The sequence below is a fragment of the Nelusetta ayraudi genome, unplaced genomic scaffold (genome assembly GCF_046127955.1).
Source record: "Nelusetta ayraudi isolate G7.1 ecotype Tasmania unplaced genomic scaffold, CSIRO-AGI_Nayr_v1 ptg000061l, whole genome shotgun sequence".
Taxonomy (NCBI): Eukaryota; Metazoa; Chordata; class Actinopteri; order Tetraodontiformes; family Monacanthidae; genus Nelusetta; species Nelusetta ayraudi.
The window spans coordinates 197,595-219,853 of NW_027466111.1; the positions used below are offsets into that span (position 1 = coordinate 197,595).

Below are 22,259 nucleotides of genomic sequence, written 5' to 3' on the forward strand. Positions count from 1 at the left end.
AGATGGATTTAGAGTCGTCACACAGATTTCAAAGATCCCATGTATTTCAATACCTACTGCATTCCTGATAATTGTGAGATTTGATTGAGTTGAAAGCAAAAGAAGTAAAGAAGAGAAATGACACTAATAGGGAACGTGAGCTGGGATTAGACCGTCGTGAGACAGGTTAGTTTTACCCTACTGATGATGTGTTGTTGCAATAGTAATCCTACTAATGACACATCTCATTAGTGGACATCCCTCGTCATCCAATGTGATTACTAAATACAGAGTGAGCTGGGCTTGTAAATGATTAAAGGTTCCCCAAAAAGCTTAGACGCAGGTATTTTTCCATCATGATTTCAGCAAAACAATAAACATGATCTACGACAGTGTACTTGAACTACTAATATGATAAAATGTGAAAACATAGTGACAGGCTGATACATTTATTTGAACAATCGCTGGTATATTTCAGAAGAAACTACAAGTTAAAATGTAATGGAACTTTTCCTCCAACGCTATGATTTGGCCAAAGTCTAGAACTGTGTGGATTTAGCGTCACCTGCTGGTGGGTTTGGTTTTCGCTTTTCAAAAGAGTCTGTCTTATTGTGGTAGACGGTTTGAGTTGGGGCAACTGGACTTGTTTCGTGATCTTGAAGACGTTTCGTCTTTAATCCAATAAGATGATACAATACAATACAATACAATACAAGGGGCTTCTTCAGTTCTAAAAAAAAAACAAACGGTTGAAGACTCCCAGGTATTTAACCACCCAAAGCTGTGGGAGGTTGTTGGTAGTTGTTGATTACCAACGAGGTGTTAAAAGGCTAGTACGGTGGGCCTCATGGCAGTGGTTAACCTGACGACCCGCTAGTGTGTACCTCCTACTTCTGACCCGTCCTCATGTGAGTCGGTAGGCATCTTTGAGGGAAGGTGTGAAAGGTGGTGAAATCTTCTGGGGGGAGTCCTCAAGGCTGCTGTGTATGTGGCTGAAGGGCCGTTCTAGGTGAACAAAGGTGGCTTCTTTCACCCCTCTCTCAAACATCTGTCTTCCCTGTCTGAAATATGTATGTTTGCGTCCTGGAAAGAGGGGCCTTTCTCCTGTAGATGTAGATGAACGGCTGAATCCTGTCCTGAGGTGCTGGCTCTTCTGTGTTGAGCCATGCGTCTATGTAGAGGCTGCTTGGTCTCGCTAATGTAGAGATCCGGGCAGTCCTCACTGCATTGTACTACATAGACCACGTTGTTGAGTTTGTGTCTTGGCGTTTTGTCCTGTGGGTGAACCAATCTTTGCCTGAGGGTTAGGGTTAGGGTTAGGGCCAGGTCTGAAGTGAACAGGGATGTCATGTTTGGGGGGAAATCCTCCTTAGTTTTCCCAGAAGGCCTCCAACATAAGGGACTTTTTTTCTTTTTTGCATATTTTTTGCAATATGTCAACGTTAGGGAGAGCAATAAATGGGTAGGAACACTAATCGGGCCAGACGGCGATTATAACTATATATAAATCCTTTTTTTTTTTTTTTTTTTAATCTAGTATTCGTTCGTTCGCGATGTAGTTTGTCCTAATAGACTTGCCGTATGCGACGTCGTCTGTAGTGGATGTCGCCGTAGCCTCACAGATACCGCTTAGCCAATGACAGTTTGTACGTCACATTTTTTTTGTACATACACCGGAAGAACCAAGCGGACGCTTCTTCTTCGTGTATTCCCTACTCGGCGTCCTTACTGATTAACGCGTTGTGTTCCGAGAGTCTGAGAACGGTAAGAATGCAAAGCATCGAACTCGCAATGCATCGAATAATTAGTTAGAGTGTCGTGTGTCGTCGTGAAGGCTGTTCCTACGCTTGAGTTGATGGTCCGGGCTAACGTTAGCTCAGCTAACAAAAGTACGCGAATGGATTCAAGGATTCAAGGAACTTTATTTGAATGGAGTGTTTGTTATTGTTTTATTACGCTCATGGATTTGGCAAAGTCGTATGGCAGTTTTATCCAGCCCCCAACCCCCCCTCTCCCCTCCCCTCTCTCTCAGGAACTTATTATATATAAAATATATAATGATACATTTCCTGAACGTGTATCTATCTATTTATGTGTATTTCAATACTCTGTCTTCCAGATGCACCCCTCTCCATCTAGATCCAGCAGAACCAGTAAAGTTAGAAAAACCGGAGGATCCAGTAATGCCAGCAGAGCCAGTAGATCCAGAAGATCCAGTAATGCCAGTAAAGTCAGAAAAACCAGAAGGTCCAGAAGATCCAGAAGATCCAGATCTATCTCTTTCACCCAAAGCTATAAAATCAGAGGATCCCATTTCTCGTATCTATTTATGTGTATTTCAATACTCTGTCTTCCCGATGCACCCCTCTACTTTTGAGAAAGGCGAAATGCTGAAGTGCAAAATCTTGTCGCCGTCTGTGTTTGGTTGTCCTCTGTGCCCCAGATTCATCACCAAGAGCGCGAGTGTCATACAGAGGCATTTGCTGAATCACGAGGCGAATGCAGTGCATGTCAAAGGTATGTTCGTGTAAAGTATCGTTCTGAGATCACACGCCTGTACGTGTCGTTTTGACAGCAGAAAGCTAGTTTACTTTCAAGAGGTCCCTACTTGTAGCACTCAGTGGAGTTTGCACTTTTTGAAATAGACAACTGGTTAAAGTATGGAAAAATACATTTGTATATACTCGATAGTAAGTATTTGTTTCTCAGCTACTGTATGGTTTCTAAGTCGTACTACTCTCTCTTTTTTTTAGAAAAGGTCATCTGCCGATGCAACCTGCCCTGCAGAGGGAGAAGCCACTTTCATTGTCCATTCTGTGAGAAAACATTCATCCGGAAAGCCTCCATTACAACACATCTCATAGATTGCAAAACTAAATGTGATATGGTCCAACTCACATGGGATCCACCTCCTCAACCACCCTCACCAGAGACCCACCCTGTTGTTTTATCACTGTATATGGAACATTCATACTTACCTGTGGCCGCTGTGAAAATTGACCATTCTTGCATACAAACGGCACCCCTGAAGACCCCTGCAGTTGCCACAGATATAAAAAAAGAAGAGCCAGAAGATCCAGTAGAGCCAGTAAAGTTAGAAAAACCAGAAGATCCAGTAATGCCAGCAGAGCCAGTAGAGCCAGCAGAGCCAGTAGATCCAGAAATGCCAGTAAAGTCAGAAAAACCAGAAGATCCAGCAGAGCCAGAAGGTTCGGAAGATCCAGCAGAGCCAGAAGAGCCAGTAAAGTCAGAAAAACCAGAAGATTCAGCAGAGCCAGATGGTCCAGCAGAGCTAGATGGTCCAGAAGATCCAGAAGATCCAGATCTATCTCATTCACCCAGAGCTATAAAATCAGAGGATCCCATTTCTCCAGAGAAAGAAATCACCAGCAAGTATCCACCAACGCATGTGAAGCGCCCGCACTGCCCACTTGTTCTGTACAAGAAGAATGTGTTAATACACATCCAGAGAAAACACGGCCGAGTGAAACGCAGAAGATCACGATCTCACTCCGAATGTACGACGTCGACCAAAGAAGCAGCCTGTGTGCCGCCAGGAAAACGGCATAGGGGGGGATTCAGGGTGCCAGTGCGAGTGCCACAGCCACGCGTGATGAGATGTGAGACGGAGGACTGCCGGCGAGGCCGCCTGCTTACACAGCCATCAGATGATTGTGGCACCGCTGCCAGTGAGGAACGACTGGACCACCGAGTCCTCCAGGAAGAGACTCCAGAGCAGCAGAAGAAGCACCCTTGTCTGGCCTTGTTGACCTCACTGGTTGTGAAAAATCATCTCTGCCTTTCCATTCGTCGGGGAGTCTTTGTGACAAAGCAGAGAAACATACCAACCACTCTCCCTGGAGAAGCGACATCCCAACAGATTTCCTGAGTTGAGACCATAGCAACCTGGAGGAGACTGTTGGCCAGGACGCCTCCCTGGGGAGGTGTTCCAGGCCCCTGGAGGAGGCCTCCCAGGACACCCTGGACGGTGCTGTCTCTGGCCTGGCCTGGGAAGGCTTGGTGTCCGGCTGGAGGAGGTGACTGGGGGTCTCTGCTGATGCGGCAGAAGAAGAAGGAGGAGGCATGGAAGGATTAATACAAAGTACGGTCAATACATTTTTACATTGATCAGTTAAGTTTGAGAAATGACATGTTTGTCTTTATGTCTATTCCGGACATGTCGATGTACAATGGAAGATGCTCCAGATGTCAGATGGTGTACAGATACCAGGAAGTGGACGGCCAATGACCATGTCCAGCGTTTACTCTTTGGTTTGAGAGCTTCCATGATGATGTCATCAAGGGAAGCATCTGTTCCAACAGGATGTTTCCCTGCAGAATCCTTCCACCTCAGCCAACCTCAAACTGCATCCAAAGTACGGACACTGAATTCCATTGAGCAGCGGGTGAAAATGCATTCAGTCGTCTGTGTGTGTGTGTGTGTGTGTGTGTGTGTGTGTGTGTGTGTGTGTGTGTGTGTGTGTGTGTGTGTGTGTGTGTGTGTGTGTGTGTGTGTGTGTTCACAGAGATAGAACTTTAAAAAGGTGAATCTGTTTCTTTCCAGTAGGTCTTTGAGCTTCTGGGGGTGACAGAGGAGGCCACAGGCAGCGCAGAAAAGATCAAGAGGTTAGTGAGACCCCTGCTGGAGGCAGGGTAGCGGCGCCGCTGCTTTGGAAGTTTTAACTCGATCTTCGGATCTCAGCCGTCGCATTGAAAACAAATGCTGATGTGTGTCAAAATGCTGAATATCGCTCGACCTCTGGTAAGAAGTGGAAGGAAGGAAATTATTGGGTGGTGAATTTCATCCCTCTGGAATGCAGCCTTTACAGCACCACGAGGTCTGATTGAATTATGTCACTGTTTTTCAGACATTGATCAAAATCCTTCAAGGAGGCATCGATGGCCAGTGGAAGCCCCGAAGACCCCTGCACCAGTGGCAGCCCCGAAGACCCCTGCGCCAGTGGCAGCCCCGAAGACCCCTGCGCCAGTGGCAGCCCTGAAGACCCCTGCACCAGTGGACGCCCCGAAGACCTCTGCACCAGTGGACGCCCCGAAGACCCCTGCACCAGTGGCAGCCCTGAAGACCCCTGCACCAGTGGACGCCCGGAAGACCCCTGCACCAGTGGACGCCCCGAAGACCCCTGCACCAGTGGCAGCCCTGAAGACCCCTGCACCAGTGGCAGCCTGACCATCCTCCAGTCACTGTTTCTAATTGTTGTGCGTTCATTTATTTGTTCGCCTGTTCTGTTTTATGCTTTTCCCTCAATTTAGATTGAGATTTTTTTCGGGGGTTTTGTTTTCCCAAATAAACGTAAAGTTTATACCGTTAATAAGCTGAATTGTTTTTTTCTGAAATTCCAACAGAAAAGGCAGATCGTTGACAGACTTTCCATCTTGGAAATGAACATCCTTCGAAATATTGTGTTGTCCCTCTGTCGCCAGGCGGTGAGAATAGTTTGACATTTATCAACACATGTACAGACGTTTTCCCCTCTCCCTTACTACTTCATTTTTAGTAATAACAATACCCAGATATTTTACTTGATTTTTAACTGCAATATTATAAAACCAGAATGCCAGCAGAAAAAGGGGGCAGGAGAAAGTCACATTTATCAATATTCAATCTCAGACCAAATGCTTTGGAGAATTGATGTATGTAATCAACCACTTTGGGGAATTTGTATTGCATCTTTTCAAAACGATGTCGTATTGTCCGCAAATAGACTTATGAGCAGATCCCTCTCCACAATTCTGATTCCTTTAACGTCTGCGGTTTTGATGCTAATCGCTAATCATTCCGCCACCAAATAGATAATAAAAGAGAGCTGTTGCAACCCTGCCTCACACCCCTACTGACTCCGTGTAGAGCAAGTACCGTGTTCTAAAGTCGCTGAGTTATTGGTATCATTGTACAACACACCGATCGAATGAATGAATTTGTGACCAAAACCAAAATAATTTAGGGTATTAAATACAAAGCAGTGCTCAATGTGATAAAGAAAAGGGCACAATCTTCCATTGTTTGTGGCAGTGTTCTCAAAGAAAGGAAGTCTGGGAAGAAGTGAAATAATGCATTGAGGAAATATCAGGCATACAATGACTTTCAGAACCAAAGCTTTCTCTTTTGGGTTTCTATCGTAATTGTAACATTAGAAAGAAGCATCGATCGTTTTTAGATGTAGGTCTGCTCTTGGCCAAAACAGTGATTGCAGTGGCTTGGAAAGAGGTGGATGAACCCAGGAAGGGCCGATGGTTTTCAGAATCAACAGCAACTCTACCAATACGCAAGCGGGGGTAAGATACCAATGTTTGAGAACATATTGAGAAACACCCGGGAATGACCCTTAATGACCCTTAAATCTTCATGTTCTGTGAGATATAACGGGGCAGTATATCAATGTACAGTTGCTTTTGTGTATCGTTATTCCCCTCTTTCTATCTTTTTTTTTTTTATTATTGTTTTACTTATTTATTTATTTTATTAATTTTATTTCTTTATTTAGATATTTTTATTTGTTTGTTTGTTTTTGTGTCTTTTGTCCCTTTTGTAGTTATGTTTTGGTTGTGAGTTCGGCTTGGTTTGTGGCAGGAGTTTCGAGTCCTTGTTATATATTTGTGTATTACTATGTTTGAAAATAAATGAATGAAGATATTGTTGAAAAAACAAAAACAAATAACAAAATACATCCATGTTTTTGCAGTTAGATCAATTGGATTGATTTTCGGTTGTAGTCGTCGCCGCGTTTTAGCGCGGACATTTACTTTGAAAGGGCTTACAAGAAGTAGGTGAATTTGAGTTTAGCTTCTTCTTTTTTTTTTTGCCAACTTGTTCCTGTGCTTGGGAAATTCCTTAAGTTTGGATCTTTTGTATGTGTTTGTGGAACTCGAGGCGGAGGATCTTTGAAACGGAGTCAAAAGGCTGTAGTTGAACGGCAGAACACGGCGTTATTCACCGGCACACATTCTTCAATTCCGCCCTTTCCCCTCCATTGTGAGTGTTTAGTGGAGGCTCCTGATGGTCGGGAAGGGAGAGGAAGATCATCTGGAGGATCGCGAGGAAGGAGCTTAGACACGAGACGAGGCGGCGGCGCTCCCTGCTCACCGTGAACACGAACCGCTGGAGACTCAATCCAATCAACCTGTGAGTCATATCACGTGTACACAACAGGGTTGTGTGTTGCTGTATACACTTCTATCTATGTCTGTGTGTGTGTGTGTGTGTGTGTGTGTGTGTGTGTGTGTGTGTGTGTGTGTGTGTGTGTGCGTGTGCGCGCGCCCCTGGAAATCCGCGCCAGGTATTTCCAGGGCGGAGAAGATCGATGAAGAATCTGTGTGGGTTCACACAGGGCGAGCGGCCCTCTGGCGGCCCTGGATGGCCCTGGATGGCCCCTGATACTGAAGGATTGCAGCAACATTAATGTGATGCAATGGCGTAGGAAAGAGTTTAACATTGGGGCTGTGTGTGTGTGTGTGTGTGTGTGTGTGTGTGTGTGTGTGTGTGTGTGTGTGTGTGTGTGTGTGTGTGTGTGTGTGTGTGTGTCGACTACGGGCGTAAGGGCCAATTTACCAATTTACGTCCGTGCCATAAGGTACAAGTTGATAAAGTTGTTTTTTTTTTAGTCCCTGTACTCCTACAGTTTTACAAAACAACAACAATGTGTATATACATGAAGAAGAACAAAATATACGAATTAAAAAGAAATAAAGAAACATTTAGACAGTATGGACAGTTGGATTATTTTGTAAGATAGATGGATGGATGGATTTATTTATTTATTTTAGCTGACATTAACAGACACACAGTCAGGCAGACAAATGATATCATCTCTATTATAGCTTTAAAGCTTGCATATAATGCTAAATATGTGCATGAATTCTGGTAACCTTTCTACCTGCAAGTGAGGGAAAAGCGGATATATATATAGACATATAGATAGATAGATAGACAGATAGATACTTTGTAAATCCTTCACAGGAAATGAAGTAGTTTCAGCAGCAGTGCATTATTCATTCATTCAGGCCCTCAACAACCAGATCCACCCACAAACCAAAACGGCGTATATAATAAAACATACACATACATGCACCACATATATATATATGTAAATATTTATACGTACAGACTGTACATATGTATATACATGCACATACATATAAAATGAAGGTAAGTTATGTACATAATGACGTTAATAAGTGTTTTATTGCACCTTTATGAAATGTAACTGGATGATTAGACAATTTTCATTGAGTGCAGTTTTACATGCAACAGTGATTTTTATTTTTTTTTTTGCTTGCAGCAGCGGAGCGATGGAGGGAGAGAAGGAGCGACAGAGGGAGGAGAAGGAGAGCAACGAGGCCGAGGACGAGGTGAGGAGCGACGACAACACCGAGGAGGAGGAGGAAGAGGAGGAAGAGGAGGAGAAGAGCTCCGAGGTGGCAGCACTGCTGTGGCAGGAGGGCTACGGGGAGGACGGCCTCAACCTTCCCATCATGCACTGGGAAGCGCTCAGTCTGCGCATCGCTGAGCTGGAGAAGCAGGAAGAGGAGAAAAAAGAGAAGAGGATGAAGGTGAGCGTGTGTGTGTGTGTGTGTGTGTGTGTGTGTGTGTGTGTGTGTGTGTGTGTGTGTGTGTGTGTGTGTGTGTGTGTGTGTGTGTGCGCGTGTGTGTGTAAGGGTCAGTTCTGTTTGATTTAATTTCAGGAGGTCGATGTTATCACAGCTTTCCACTGAGGCTGGTGATGGCTGATTTCCAGAGGAATATTGATGCTTTCTGGTCGCTGTCCAGGGGTTTTGATGGAGGAGATTGTTGCTCTTTCTCTGTTTAGCTTGAACTGAGTTATTGTTGCATTCAACATTCAATCTATGTATTTGCAACTTATCTGTCCACATGACTTCTTCCTGCTGGGTGGCACATTTGAATTCCAAAGTTTTGATATTATTCACTAACTCTCCAAAACTTGTTGTTTTTTGGGGGTTTTTTTTGCCGTGAATGAGACATTATTTTTCCATGCGTTGCCACTTTAGCCGCCTCCCACAGTGAGAGATTTCAAGGCACTGTCTCGTGTGGAGGCTGGAAAGTCTTTTTTCTGTCGATGGGGATCGTTGAGTCTCAGATGAAAATTCAAAATGCATCATAGCCTTCAGATTTTATTTTATTTCATTTATTTATTTCGAACATGAAAGAAAATGAGAAAATAAAAAAATGAAAAAATAGGATAAGTAAGCAAACACCAGTGAAATATACATTAAAATAATGTTATTCATGTCCGAAAAGGGGTAGGAGGAAGTATAAACTTGTATGTACCGACCCCTAAACTCAAATAAATACACACACTTATGAACTAAATTAAGTTTATACAACTAGATGACAGAAAACAGAAAACAACAAAAGACAACTCCAGTTATAAAATAATGCTTGAATTCAACTGTAAGAATACTGGAGAAATTTTATAAGTCTATATATATATAATATATATATATGTATATATATATATATATAAAAATATAAATATATAATATAAAATCAGAGAAAAGCTGTATTTGAGGTTCTGCCGTTGAACACAAACGTCCCAGTGATCAGCGTGGTATTATTATGACGATGACCACTAATGTTGTGGTGCAGTGACGCTGCTGTGAGATGATGCGCTCCTCATGTGTCATGCTGCTCACACTGTGACATCATCAGACCGAGACGCCGGCTGACAAACAGGACTAATGACACGTTGTGAAGTTGTTGGTGCATTTTGGTTGCGTTCTAATAATAATAATAATGATGATGGGTTGGATTTACTGCATGTAGCGCTTTCTTAGGCACTTTACATTGAACATTACATTGTTTTATATTTTTTATTGTCACTTTTATTGTTATCGCAATAAATGACTGAAATTATCGTGGTAAAATTTTTAGTCCATATCGCCCAGCATGAACAGTGATGTCAGTGTGCTTTTGTGCGTTTGTGCATGTGGATGTGCAACGTTGATCAGTCCAAAGAAGAGGACTGGAGGATTTTATTGTTTTGCTTTCTATTTATAATGAGTAGGACAATTCATCCTGAAGCTAGAACACTGGCCCTTTTTCTATGGCGTCTGTTCAATAAATTATTGAAATTATTGAATTGAATTGTGTGTCCTGCAAAATAAACATTTTCTCTATAAATATAAATATACAGCTACTACCCAGAACATTAGAATATCCTAAAAAGGTTGCCCCGTGACCCTGAATAGGAATAAGCGGGTATAGAAGATGAATGAATGAATGAATGAATGAATGAAAAGTTTGTTGTATTTCTGCAATTCAACTTCAAAGGTGAATGGGACATATTATATAAAGGAATAATATGCAAATCAATATATTTCAAGCTTTTATTTCTTTGGATTTTGCTGATCAGGTCTTGCAGATTAAAAAAAAAACCCTCAAATTTTATAATAATTTTCTGAGTTTGTGGCTTTGTGGTTTTAATAAGCTGAAAATCTTCACCAGCAAAGTTACAACAAGGAACTGCTTGAGATGTCAGTTTGCGTGGAATGGCTCAATAAAATGTGTTGCTTTCATCTTTTGTGTTAAATTGCCAAAATAAAACAACTTTTACTGGATATTCTAATCTTTCCGGTAGTACCTGTAGATATATAAAATCTCTCCTTTTTTTATTTTTTTGAGAAATGTTCTTCGATAGTGAGTGACAGTAGTGAGTGTGTGTGTGTGTGTGTTGTTTCTCCCAGAGTGGGCTGTGTGTGGAGCGAGGGAGAGCTGCCGAGAGCTCGGCGGAGGAGAGCGGGAGGAGAGCGCAGAGCTGGGAGGACGGAGACGACGCCTGCAACAGCCACGTGATGGCGCTCACGTCCCGGTACGTAGGTGGACCAGCTCCACTTGACTTTGATGAAGTGATGCAGCACGAAAACAAGCGGCCCTGTTTTCTGTCCTCTGGTTTCAATACTTTGGTTATTGAGATCTGTTTTTTTGGGGGTTTTTTGTCACATGAAATTGTGGTGACTCGCTCTGCATTTCAATCAGCTGGTCTGTATCTCCTCCAGCCTGCAGACTCAGATGAACCTTCAGCTCTGCTTCATCAACAACAGTGAAAGTGAGGAGGAGGAGGAGGAGGAGGAGAAGAAGGGAGGAGAGAGCAGTAAAAAGGAGAACGGCAGCACGCAGGTAACCATCCTCACTTCTGCTCTGACGGGAGCGGTGTGCAAAATACTGGTCAATATTTCAGTTTGCAAGGGGTCCAGAATATTGACAAATATGGGAATATACAAATATTTCTCAAAATGTAATATTTGGCAAGGATATCTTAAAGACATTTTAGTAACCATTCCTGACAATGATATATATTTCTGTATGCATATGTATATGTACTGTATATATGTACATGTGTGTGTACATATATATATATATATATATATATATATATATATATATATATATATATATATATATATATATATGTTTTTCTATTTATTTTTTTTAGCTTTTTGACAACATTTAAGGCAGCATAGAAATTTTGCTTTGAGGCTTTCAGGTTGTGTCCTGGGTTTTATTGGGGGTGTCCAACCCCCCCCCCCCCCCCCCCCCCAGACCCTCTATTCTATACACTGGATTGGACACATGTTAAAGTTTCAGCCGACCTTGAATTTGCCTTCTTTTTTTTTTTTTTTTTTTAAATTTTCTTAATGTTTTTGTACTGTTCAGGTCCAGAAGGAACCTCAGGCAGCAGAAAAACCGCAGAGAGCAAAGTTCCGAGGCTTCAGAAACACACTGAAGAGCATCCGGGACAAATTGAGGACAGACAAGAACCTGGTGAGATGTCCAGCCATCACACATCTGCTCTTCTCCCCTTGCGGGCCAGAGTTTGACGCCTAGGGGTTCCAGAGTGTGACCCGGTCCTCACCCAGAGGCAGCTGGGCTGGACTCCAGCACCCTAAGGCCTCCTACCTCACTCCCTGTCTTGTTCTTTCAGGCCGCAGCTGGTCACAGCCCAGTTCAGAGAAGACACCTGGAGCGAAGGGACCTTCAGAGCTTCAGCCTCAAGGACCTGACTGCTCACTCCAAGTCTCTCAGCCAGGCCATCCAAGGTAATCACCACCCGCTAAGCACATGAACACAGCATGAAGTGATAAGATGCCCGTTGGCGCCTGAAGCCCTCATCACCTGTCTGCCCTCTGCCCACCAGACCTGAGTACAGAGCTGGTGACTCGCCTGCAGGTCCGAGACCAGCTGAGGACGGAGCAGGACGCCATGCTGCTGGAGGTCCAGGATCTCACCTCCCTTTGAACCAGCTCAGTGGAGTGAGCACAGTGAGGACAGGTTCTACTGTGATTCCAACATGGGGAGTCTGTGACCAGTGGGTACACTACACTCCAGTGTGGTGCACTAGACTCCATCGTGGTGGATTAGACTTTATTGTTGTGGACTGGACTCTATCGTGGTGGACTAGACTCCAGTGTGGACTAGACTGCAGGGTGGTGGACTAGACTCCACTGTGGTGGACCTCACAATCATCTCAGTCCGTCCCCTCGTTCTGTTCGTACAACCAATCAACCTGCTCAGAGTTCAGAGTCACTTCCTGGAGAGGATTTGCACATGAGGCTGCAGATGTTGTTGTTTCATCTGCTCACTATATTAATAAGCGAAACGTTTTGTCTGATTGTGTGCAGTATTGGAACCATGTGTTACTATTGACCCAAACTACACAACAACACATAGAAAATCGAAGCGATATTTGAAAAATTATTTTTGACAAAGAAAAATATGTTTAACATTCCATTTAAACAACCATCTGAGTTTTTTTTTGTTTTTGTTTTAATTTAGCATAAGTACCTCTAATTCTTAAGAGTCACATGAGGTCAACAAGTGTCCGTCGTAAGAGTCAAGTTTTTCGGGATCATCGAGAGGGCTGCGTTATGTTTCCAGATGTACAGGAGCATGTGGTGTGTGCATGTATTGACAGGAGGGGGGCGGTAGTGTGCCATGAATAGTCTGCTGAAACTGCAAATTTCAAAGCGAGAAAGACTAAAAGCAGGTACCATTTGGAAGAAATGCACGTGGGAAATAACTGTGTATATTATTTCAGAATGTTAACATTTATTTTTCATATAGACCCTTGTCTTTAAAACAGCCTAACATAACTGCTAAACATCTCTATATTCTTGTAAAAGGCTAAATATCATAGTTTACTTCCTTGAAATGTATTTGACAAATTTGGCAAAGTTTTGACACAAAGCTCCCCCAAGTCTGATCTCAGTATTCTTCACTACTAAATGCAGAGATAAATAGACTTTTAAAGCTTGAACCAAGTGCCAATGTTGTGCTGCGCTAAACACAAATGCTAAAAAAAAATAAAATGTATTTTACTATGAAAGTTCCAAAAGTGGGAGAATTTGCTGCTCAGGTTTTCCTGCAGTTTGCTGCAACTGCAATTAAAAGGGATTCGAATTTGGAAGTTTTAAGTTTGTTTGTCCGTCGGCTTTTGTTAAGATACTGTATTTTTAGGCCTATCATATGTTCTTTGTAGTATCATTGTGATCTTATGTGTACAACTGTACAATTCATGTACTGCGTCTTATGTACAACATGTTGTATTTGACCAAAATGTGTTTTCCGTTTGTGTTTACGAGACGTTCTGAATTCCTTATTTAACCCATTCCTCAGTCTTGAGACGCACTCGTGATATTTCACTTAACAATAATATAATAATGTCTTTTTGAAAATATATATTTAATTTTAGCAACTAAACCAAACTCCATGTTGATTCCCCTCTCTGAGGCCTCTCATGACCACCTTCCTGTTTGTTTGTTTTTAACCCTTCAAACATGTGACGAGCACAGCAAAGCTACAGCAGGCTGCTCTCGACCAGCGTCCTCTGGGATGTCAGCCCAGGACACAATAGGCTGTTTTTTGGAGCACTGAGGAATGAATTGGACTCAGAGTCAGGATAAGAATCCCTGATCCTGATCATGGGTAATAATGTGGCACCTTTAAATGTTGCCAGTTTTGGCGTGAATGGCCTTTCCGTGGTCATTTCACCAGACAGTTGTACTGAAGTTGTCAGCACATAGAAGAGACTTGAGGCGACTCAGTTCAAGCAGGGCCTCGCTGCCACTCAGCCCAGCTCCTGCTTCCTCTTCCTTGGAATTATTTCTTTTGTCATTGACTGTGTTGTAATCTATGTATGAAGCACCCATTCCATCCGTTTGTCCTAGGGGGAAGGAGGTATCTTCTCCTTTCCTTTCAGGGTCTTTGGGAGTTGTTCCCCACCTGCTTTGAGGGTCAAAGGCTGTTGCTTCTGTAAAGAAAAAGAAAAAAAGGAAAGTCAAAGCAATTGTATTTGCAATCTTGAAAAGACTCATTTGTTGATTTATTGTGAATTGGTCTTTGTTGTTTGAGCTCTGTTGGGTTTTTGCTGCTGCTGCTGCTGCTGCTGCTGCTGCTGCCTCATGGTTTTTCAGGTGGTGCCGGAAGGGCAGGGAAATCTCAGAACAGAGCCAGAACCAGCAAATGAATAACATCTGCAAAGACAATAAAGTTTATTTTTGGTTGGTTTTTAAGTGGTTGTGACTTGAAATGTATCCGTAACACCCACTCCTGTCGCTGATGCTACAGCAAAGCATTAAAACACATGGTTCATTTCAGCAGGTGAAAGAAGAACACAGTCTGTCTCACTCTCTCTCACTCTCTCTCTCTCTCTCTCTCTCTCTCTCTCTCTCTCTCTCTCACACACACACACACACACACACACAGACACAGGTCGGGGAATAAGAATTGGATGGTACGGTGAGGGACAGAGGGAGGGGCTGAATCACCATAGAAACCTGTGACAGTGTTCAGAGAAGCAGCAGAAAAAGGGGAAAACTACAGCGGTCACCAAATCGGCTGTCAAATGTATTAGCCTCCCAAAGTCGCTTCACCTTTGGGGTTCGGATCTCCTTAAATAGCCGGTGAAGATTGCATTTTGTTTCTTCAGTTTGGTCTGACAGTTGCCAGCGTGTAGATATTGTTACCTTCCTTCTGATTGTTCCAACAGATGTGAGCCATATGGAGTAAAAGTCATCCCAGCACAGGTAAGCCCTCTGTCCAGCAACAGATTGCAGCAATGCAGGTATTTATGAGTTTGATGCAGTTTCCTTGGCACAACTGTGTAATTCAGAAGAATTGAAAGTGAATTGGGAGGGTTTTAGTTATGAGTGTTGGCTACCTTTGTAAAACTAATGATTTTGAGACACAAGCTTAATATTTATTAATATATTATTTTTGAAAATGTATTGGAATGCCAGAAATATTATTAATGTCTATAAGTAGAATTAATCTAAAGTTCTTAGGTTCTTACTCTTGCTTTTCTCAGTAGTCATTAGCTACACCTGGAAAGTACATCCTCGACTATCATTACCTTTTCGAAAGATGCAGTGCTGTATATTACAATATAAATGTTAATTATTTCCAGCAAAACCAAAAGTCCAGACTGTCTTTGTCTTTTTTTCTTTATTTTTTTCTTTTCTTTTTCTTTTTTTAACAAATGTCCCACAAGAAATTTTGATTACATAAAAGACTTAGCAATGCTTTCCCCAAATAACCTTCAAACGTAAAGAAGGGATTAAAAGGTTGGATGCAGTCCTGTATCTTCTCTTGCCTTCTGTTAAGGTATCGTGCCTTGGAAACAGTTGTTCACCTAGATAAGTGCTGCTTTTATTGAGTAGTGTATCAAGATCAATAATTTCAAATTCATGTTTCTGTTTTATTCTGAATGGCATGGACAGATTCTATTTTCCACAGAAAAGTATAAGATCAGTACAACAATAGAAAGTCCTCTTGCAGAGGGGACAGCTAGGGGAGGTGTGGTTACTTATTGCTGAGTTAATGGGGTGAAAAAAAGGACTGAATCAGCAGCATACCCCTGTGCACAGGAAGGCAAACAACCACAAGGAATCAGCATCAAACATCAGAAGGTCAAACAGATTGCGCCACGGTCAACAGTCAGAGATGGAAGTGGGCTCGTTGGAGGCGCTACCGCTTTCCATTTCTGCCCTCCCATGAGCCAAGTGTAATAATAGTGTGTGGTATTTACCATGATCAGTGCAATGCTAAAGGGCCAAAAACCATCACGTGTATGACAGACTGAATTAATGATTGTAAGCCTTAGCTGAATGTGGATTTTAAAAATTGAGCTTTTACTTGAACGTACCCGATCTATCTGTTCAAAGACAATTTCATTTGATTTTTCTCCAAATCAACATTATGATACTTCATACATTTTACTTCAGTTGCATGCTCAGATCATCAGAAACTGTTTTTAGGCCAAGTTGTTTAAAGAGTTTCACATAATGCAAGTATGTCTACTTATTTTAATTCCTACATTCTTTGCCCAAGATTCTTCGAGAGCAACTTTGTGCAATTAATCTCCAAACAAACTTAGGGGGCGACTAGTAAACTAAAATTGATGCTTTCTGGTTTCATCCAAATATTTGAAGTTAAGTTGGGGGCTTAAATGAGGACAGGGAGTGACTAAATTGTCTCTTTGTTTCCAGATGAACACCCACTCTTTGGAAATCATCTGAAAAACTGGAGAGAAGCATAGACGCTTACCATTAAGGAATACAGAGGGATGAAGACGATGATGAAGACGCTGGACAGAATCCCCACCGTGCAAGCTGCTGCCTAGTTCAACTCTCCCTTCCCTGGAAATCCTTTCATCTTCTCCACAATGTCCTTCAGAGCTGAAGCTTCTTCCAACATCAGCATCTCCCTTTTCAAAGACTTTGTTGTGTCCTTGTCGCCGACTCCATCCACCACCCCTCCATCTGAACTGTGCAGCATAGATGAGACCTACAAGTACATCTTCCTTCCAATCTGTTATTCTTTCACCTTCATTTTTAGCATCTCCCTGAACTCCATCATTCTCTACCGATCCTTTCGCCAGACCAAGCGATGGAATGCCTCGCTGATCTACATGGTCAACCTTGCGTCAACAGACTTTATGTATGGCCTGTCACTGCCATTCCTTGTGGCCAGCTACATCATGCGTGATCGTTGGGTCTTTGGGGACTTCATGTGCCGCCTCGTTCGCTTTCTCTTCTACTTCAATCTGTACTGTTCCATCTCCTTCCTCACCTGCATTTCTGTCCACAGATACCTCGGTATCTGCCACCCAATGAAGGTCATCACACTGGAGACCAAGAAAGCTGTGAAGTGTACCTGCATAGTGGTTTGGATTGTGGTATTTGCACTGACCTGCCCTATCTTTCGCTTTGCTCAGACTGGCCATGTGACAAAATTGGCAGGGCTTAGCAGTAATTTAAGCAATGCTGAAAACCAAAGCCATGAAGCATCATTGACAAATGGGAACGGAAGCTCTGTGAATATGGGAAGGGCCATTGAAGAGTACCAGAACTGTTGGGATGATGCTATAGACAAGGAGTTTCCTGAATACATTCCTTACGGCATTACGCTTCATTTGCTGGGCTTTTTCGTACCTTTTTCTATAATTGCTTGGTGTTACTCGCATGTTGTTTTGACAATTTTTAGGACTCTACATTTTCAGTCCTCATCACGCCGAGTACCGAGGGAAAGTGGACAGGAAAGATTTGAATGGAGAAAAAGACATAGACCTGCAATTGCAGGAGAAGGAAGAAGAGAGAGCGTCGAAATGACAAGAACGTTGGGAACGGACGAAGGGATTTCTGTTTTCCTCGGTGCTCATTCCCCTTATGCCAATCGCAGACGGAAATCCATCAAGACCATTATCACCATCACCATCCTTTTTGCCTTGTGTTTCTTCCCCTTTCACGTTACTAAAACCATATTCCTCCTGTTGAAAGTTAACAAGGGAGTCCCCTGTCGCACAATGACCATGGTTTCCATGTGCTACAAGATCACAAGACCATTGGCGTCATTCAATGCTTGGCTCAACGCTTTGCTTTACTTCCTCACGAAAGATAAAGGAGCAGCCCAGTGTTGCCAAGCAGGAAATACCAACACCCAACAACACGGTGGACAACTACTGCCTCTAAGGATGGCAGGAAGAGAAGAGGACCCTGTAAAGGGAACAGTTCAAGAAAGCAACAACACTGAAGCCAACAGAGGATTTCACAGCAGTCCATCATACAAGAAAAGAGTGAAAATTTAATTACAGCTGAATGAATGTTTTTTGTAATGTGCCAATTGGTCAGTGATGCACTCCAGGTCCTCTTTAGGTCCTGAGAAGAATTATTGCACTGGTATTCCTAAGTATTAGTGACACTGATAATCCTCGTGAGGAGGCACTAGGATTAGCAATGACATTGATGGCCCAGGATTGGCCCACAGACAGACCCACCGCTGAAGAGCTACATAGTTAACACAATACAAGACTAAAAGGGTCTGCGATCTTGGACAGTTTGAGTTTGAGATAAAGTGATACGACTCTTAAGAAAAGCATTAACAGTCCACAAGTAAAAAAAAAAAAAAAAACTTCACAGTGATTTAAATGATCTTGATTTTAATTTGGTACGCTGTCGATAAAAGAATTGGACATGATTCTGATTTATTGGTGGAAAAATTCCGTTACAGGCCTGTGCTAGTTAGATTGTGACATTGTGACCCAAGTCATGTAGGTTATCCTAGTATGTAGTTTTGCCAAGTAGAGAGAGCATTGTTTATCAAGAGTGCCCCCCCCCCATTAATAAGATTGTTGGTGGACAGGTGTTCACCTCTATATTGACTCTTCAGCGTTTCCATTAAGCTCCAATCTAACCTTAGACTTTGCACCCTCTTTCTCACACCAGCTTCCTGTCCTCTGTCACTACAGTCACAACTCAACCTCTTCTATCTTCCTTCTACACCTCCTGCCTGGTGGTTCCTACCTCCGCATCCTTCCACTGATATATCGTCACTCCCAAAAAGAGAACTTTTTAATCTCTGCCTCTTTACCTTCAGCTCTGTCTGCTATTTTCCTCAGGAAGCGTGCGTCTCATTCTAAACCATAACATCATTGTTTTGAACAACCTTTCATTTCACTTCACTGTTTTTCAGACACTGTTGTACTGCTCATTCACACCCATGTAACTTCATCCCTCTTCTTTTCCTGGGCATAAGTCCCCCTCTCTAGACTTTCCACCAACTGTTCCCTGCTCTCACCGCAGATGTTGATTATCAAACACGAGCAGTGTCAACCTGGATCGGAGGTGACGTTTGTGTACGCCATAGTTGCTTTGCACAGGGCAGGGTTGTATTTATTATTGTTTTAGTGTCATTTTACATGTTGTTAAGATGTGAAGATGACATTGTTAACGTTAATGTTCTGTAAATAAACCCTAAAATGCCTTTAAGTGAAGTGTTGGAGAAAGTGAGAGTTACTTCTTGGGTGCTCTCAGAAGAATATTGTGAATTGGGGTTGGGAGATTTGAGAATTTAGTAACATGAGGGAGTGATGGAAATGAAGAAAATGTTCCCTGAATTGAACTTTGACAACTCTTCCGAGAGCTTATAGAAGAACTGCCAGGTTGACTGGCCTTGTGAATAGATAGATAGATAGATAGATAGATAGATAGATAGATAGATAGATCGATAGATAGATAGAGAGAGAGATAGATGTCTTGCAAGTTATACCATTACAAGAAAGACAGTGGGCAAAGTTATTTTAAACAGAAGACTTCACAAATACACAAAATACAAATTCCTAATGACAAAAAAAACAAAACTTTTTTTTTTTTTTGGGGGGGGGGGAGCAAATCCATGGATCCCTCAGATAAATTGCAAAAAACTAATCCTAGACTGAGACACAGGGAAAGTGAATCATACACCACTGTAAGACATACAACTGTATACTACTAAGAGTAGAAGAAGAAGAAAAAAAACTCAACAAACCTTTTTTTGTTGAGAGAGGGCCTGCAGGGGGAGACGTTGAGCTCCTTCTCTCGAGCGGTTAAAAAAAAAAAAAAAAAAAAAATTCAAAACACAACCGCCTTGCACAATCTCCCGTCCTGCACCGCGGCAACAGAAAAGGCTCTGACGGCTATTTTAATTTCTCATAAAAATAAATAAAAATCACAGGCGCAATACTAAGCCACACAAAGGGCACGGATGGCTCGCGCCGGTCCGTGGGCACATTTTGATATGGGTGAAATATTGCCGGAGTCGCGTTTAAATTTCTATTTATTTTTTGCGTGTGTGTCCGCCGTGTGGGGAGCCGAGGAGCGGAGCGCTTGGCGCCACTTTCAAATTCTCCACTGACACAGACTGAGAGTCCCGCTTCCAATACAATTACAATGCCGAACGCGTTTTTTTTTCTCTCTCTCCTCCCAACAGTAACACCTGGAATATCTTGAGACGTTTCTTTCCTTTCGGAGAGTTTCCCTGTTAGAAGGTAAGCATTTATACGTCGACCCCCACTCTCCCCCAACTTTATTATTATTATTATAGTTTCTTATTTTTAATGTGTATATATGCGTTAAATATACAAAATGAGCTTGTTGAGGTGAAGAGGAATTTCAGAGTAAAATTCACGACGACATTAATAATAATAAATAGATAAAAAATAAAATTAGTGACAGAGTGCTGTGACAAAAAAAAAAAAAAAAAAAAAAAAGTGCCCGAGATCGCAGCCTCGATGGTCGAACCGCTTTGAGCATTTCAGCGGTATCACGTCCGCTAATGGAGCCAACCACGGTGTTTTCTCGGTAGCGGCTCACTATAGCGCATGGTTATTGTTTTACATTTCGTTTCAAGAGGCTTTTCGGGGAGCCGTGCGGAGCGGGCAGAGGAGGAGGAGGCGGAGGCGGACACTCCCTCCGGTCACAGCCCACAGACCCTCCACCCTCCACCCGCCACCCCCCACTCCCAGTCCCCATCCCCCCGCAGCCCGCCTCGCCGCTCCGCTGACACCGACTCACCGTTAGATAGGTGACGGGGAGTGTTCGGGAACGACTCGGAGCTCCGAAAACAAAACAAACAAACAAATAAAATGACTTCAACTGAAGTGTTGAAGGAAGGGAATGTCTTTCTCGGGCGCTCTCTGAAGAACATTTTGAGCATTTCAGCAGTATCGGGTCTGCTAGCTAACCACTGTCTTCTCTCAGCACGAGCTAGCTTAAGCGCGGGGCTATTGTTTTATATTTGGTTTCGAAAGGTTTCTCTGCGGTGCGAAGCGGGCAGAGGAGGAGGAGAAGAAGGCGGACACTCCACTGACCCTCCACCCCAACTCCCATTACCCATCCCCCACACACCGCAGCCCGGCTTCACCGGCCCCGTCTTGTAAACTACGGCATAACAAGAAAGACAGTAGACAAAGTAATTTTCAATAGCAGGCTTCAAATGACCAACTACAAATACAAGGTGCTTTATGAGAGAAAAAAAAGTGTTTTTTTTTTGTTTTTTTTTTGTTTGTTTGTTTGTTTGTTTTTTTGGGGGAACAAATCAATGAATCCCTCAGATTAATTGCAACAAAAAAAATTGAGACTAACACGCAGGGAAATTTAATCGTATGTCACTGATTGACATATAAATGTATACCATCTGTAGAGCAAAAAGCAAAAAGACAAAAAAAAAAAAGATAAAACTAAAAGTTCTGTGGCTCACTAAGAGAAAGCTTGTGAGTCAGCAACTTCCACAGTTTCACCCAGCCCATCACCTTGTGTCATCCATACACTGACATATGTTGATAAGTAACAAAAAAACAAAAAAAACAACAACATGTATATGATTATGACAAAACCTGTTGGTAGTTTGACACATCAAATAAATGATTGTTTTATATGGCCGGGTCATCCATAAACAAAGGTTGTGGGCGTAGTTTCAACCAACTTATATGAGGCTGTGCTTGGACAATGACGCTGTGACTGAAGTAGGTGCTTTTCATTACGCTGCTTAAATCTGCCTATCAACTGAGATTGTAATTTTCCTGGGTAACAGAAACATTCAAACTGCTTTTTAAGGCATTCTGTGTCTTTCACTGGGACTATAAATTATATGTAAACTGAATTTATATATGTATGTGTGTGTGTGTGTGTATATATATATATATATATATATATATATATATATGCATGTATATTCATATATTATATATATGTGTGTGTGTGTGTGTGTGTGTGTGTGTGTGTGTGAGCCGCGAGGAGACAACTGTGACACTTTACACTTGTATCTCACTGTCACTTGAAAATAAATAAATGCTTGTATTTTATTGTCATTTCTTCAATGGATTTGCGACTGGACTGCCTTGCGTGTTGGATTTGCGAACGTAGCCTGTGAAACCCAGAGGTGACCTACCAAGCTCACAACATCCAGGGGGCGCTCTAGCAGCACATCATGTTTT

The 22,259-nt window shown here is 42.5% G+C and overlaps 2 protein-coding genes and 1 long non-coding RNA gene across 4 annotated transcripts; all 3 read left to right on the top strand.

Moving 5' to 3' along the window:
- Window positions 1–1,647: 1,647 nt before the first annotated feature.
- On the top strand, window positions 1,648–5,964 carry LOC142897850 (uncharacterized). 2 transcript variants are annotated; one of them, XR_012928495.1, is made up of 7 exons: window positions 1,648–1,743; window positions 2,099–2,496; window positions 2,733–3,188; window positions 3,243–4,081; window positions 4,177–4,355; window positions 4,544–4,605; window positions 4,848–5,964. It is a non-coding gene; the product is annotated as an uncharacterized LOC142897850 (long non-coding RNA). The 2 variants fall into 2 exon arrangements; XR_012928494.1 differs by having other exon boundaries at window positions 2,733–4,081.
- An 831-nt stretch (window positions 5,965–6,795) lies between these two features.
- On the top strand, window positions 6,796–14,517 carry LOC142897883 (schwannomin-interacting protein 1). The gene is made up of 7 exons (XM_076040506.1): window positions 6,796–7,120; window positions 8,277–8,547; window positions 10,699–10,823; window positions 11,011–11,131; window positions 11,669–11,776; window positions 11,937–12,051; window positions 12,150–14,517. The coding sequence occupies exons 2-7, from the start codon at window positions 8,287–8,289 to the stop codon at window positions 12,248–12,250; spliced, it is 831 nt and encodes a 276-aa protein (XP_075896621.1). The 5' UTR covers window positions 6,796–7,120; window positions 8,277–8,286; the 3' UTR covers window positions 12,251–14,517.
- A 1,052-nt stretch (window positions 14,518–15,569) lies between these two features.
- LOC142897874 (P2Y purinoceptor 3-like) lies at window positions 15,570–18,993 on the top strand. The gene has a single exon (XM_076040496.1). It carries the CDS (start codon window positions 16,674–16,676, stop codon window positions 18,093–18,095), a length of 1,422 nt encoding a protein of 473 aa, XP_075896611.1. The 5' UTR covers window positions 15,570–16,673; the 3' UTR covers window positions 18,096–18,993.
- The last annotated feature ends 3,266 nt before the right edge of the window (window positions 18,994–22,259 follow it).

What these genes read in the sequence shown, in the direction of transcription:
- LOC142897883 (XM_076040506.1), top strand. Translation starts at nt 8,287, where the DNA reads ATGGAGGGAGAGAAGGAGCGACAGAGGGAGGAGAAGGAGAGCAACGAG. An exon ending in AAAAAGAGAAGAGGATGAAG is followed by an intron (nt 8,548 to 10,698) that starts GTGAGCGTGTGT and finishes TGTTTCTCCCAG; the next exon opens with AGTGGGCTGTGTGTGGAGCG. An exon ending in TCTCAGCCAGGCCATCCAAG is followed by an intron (nt 12,052 to 12,149) that starts GTAATCACCACC and finishes TCTGCCCACCAG; the next exon opens with ACCTGAGTACAGAGCTGGTG.
- LOC142897874 (XM_076040496.1), top strand. Translation starts at nt 16,674, where the DNA reads ATGTCCTTCAGAGCTGAAGCTTCTTCCAACATCAGCATCTCCCTTTTC.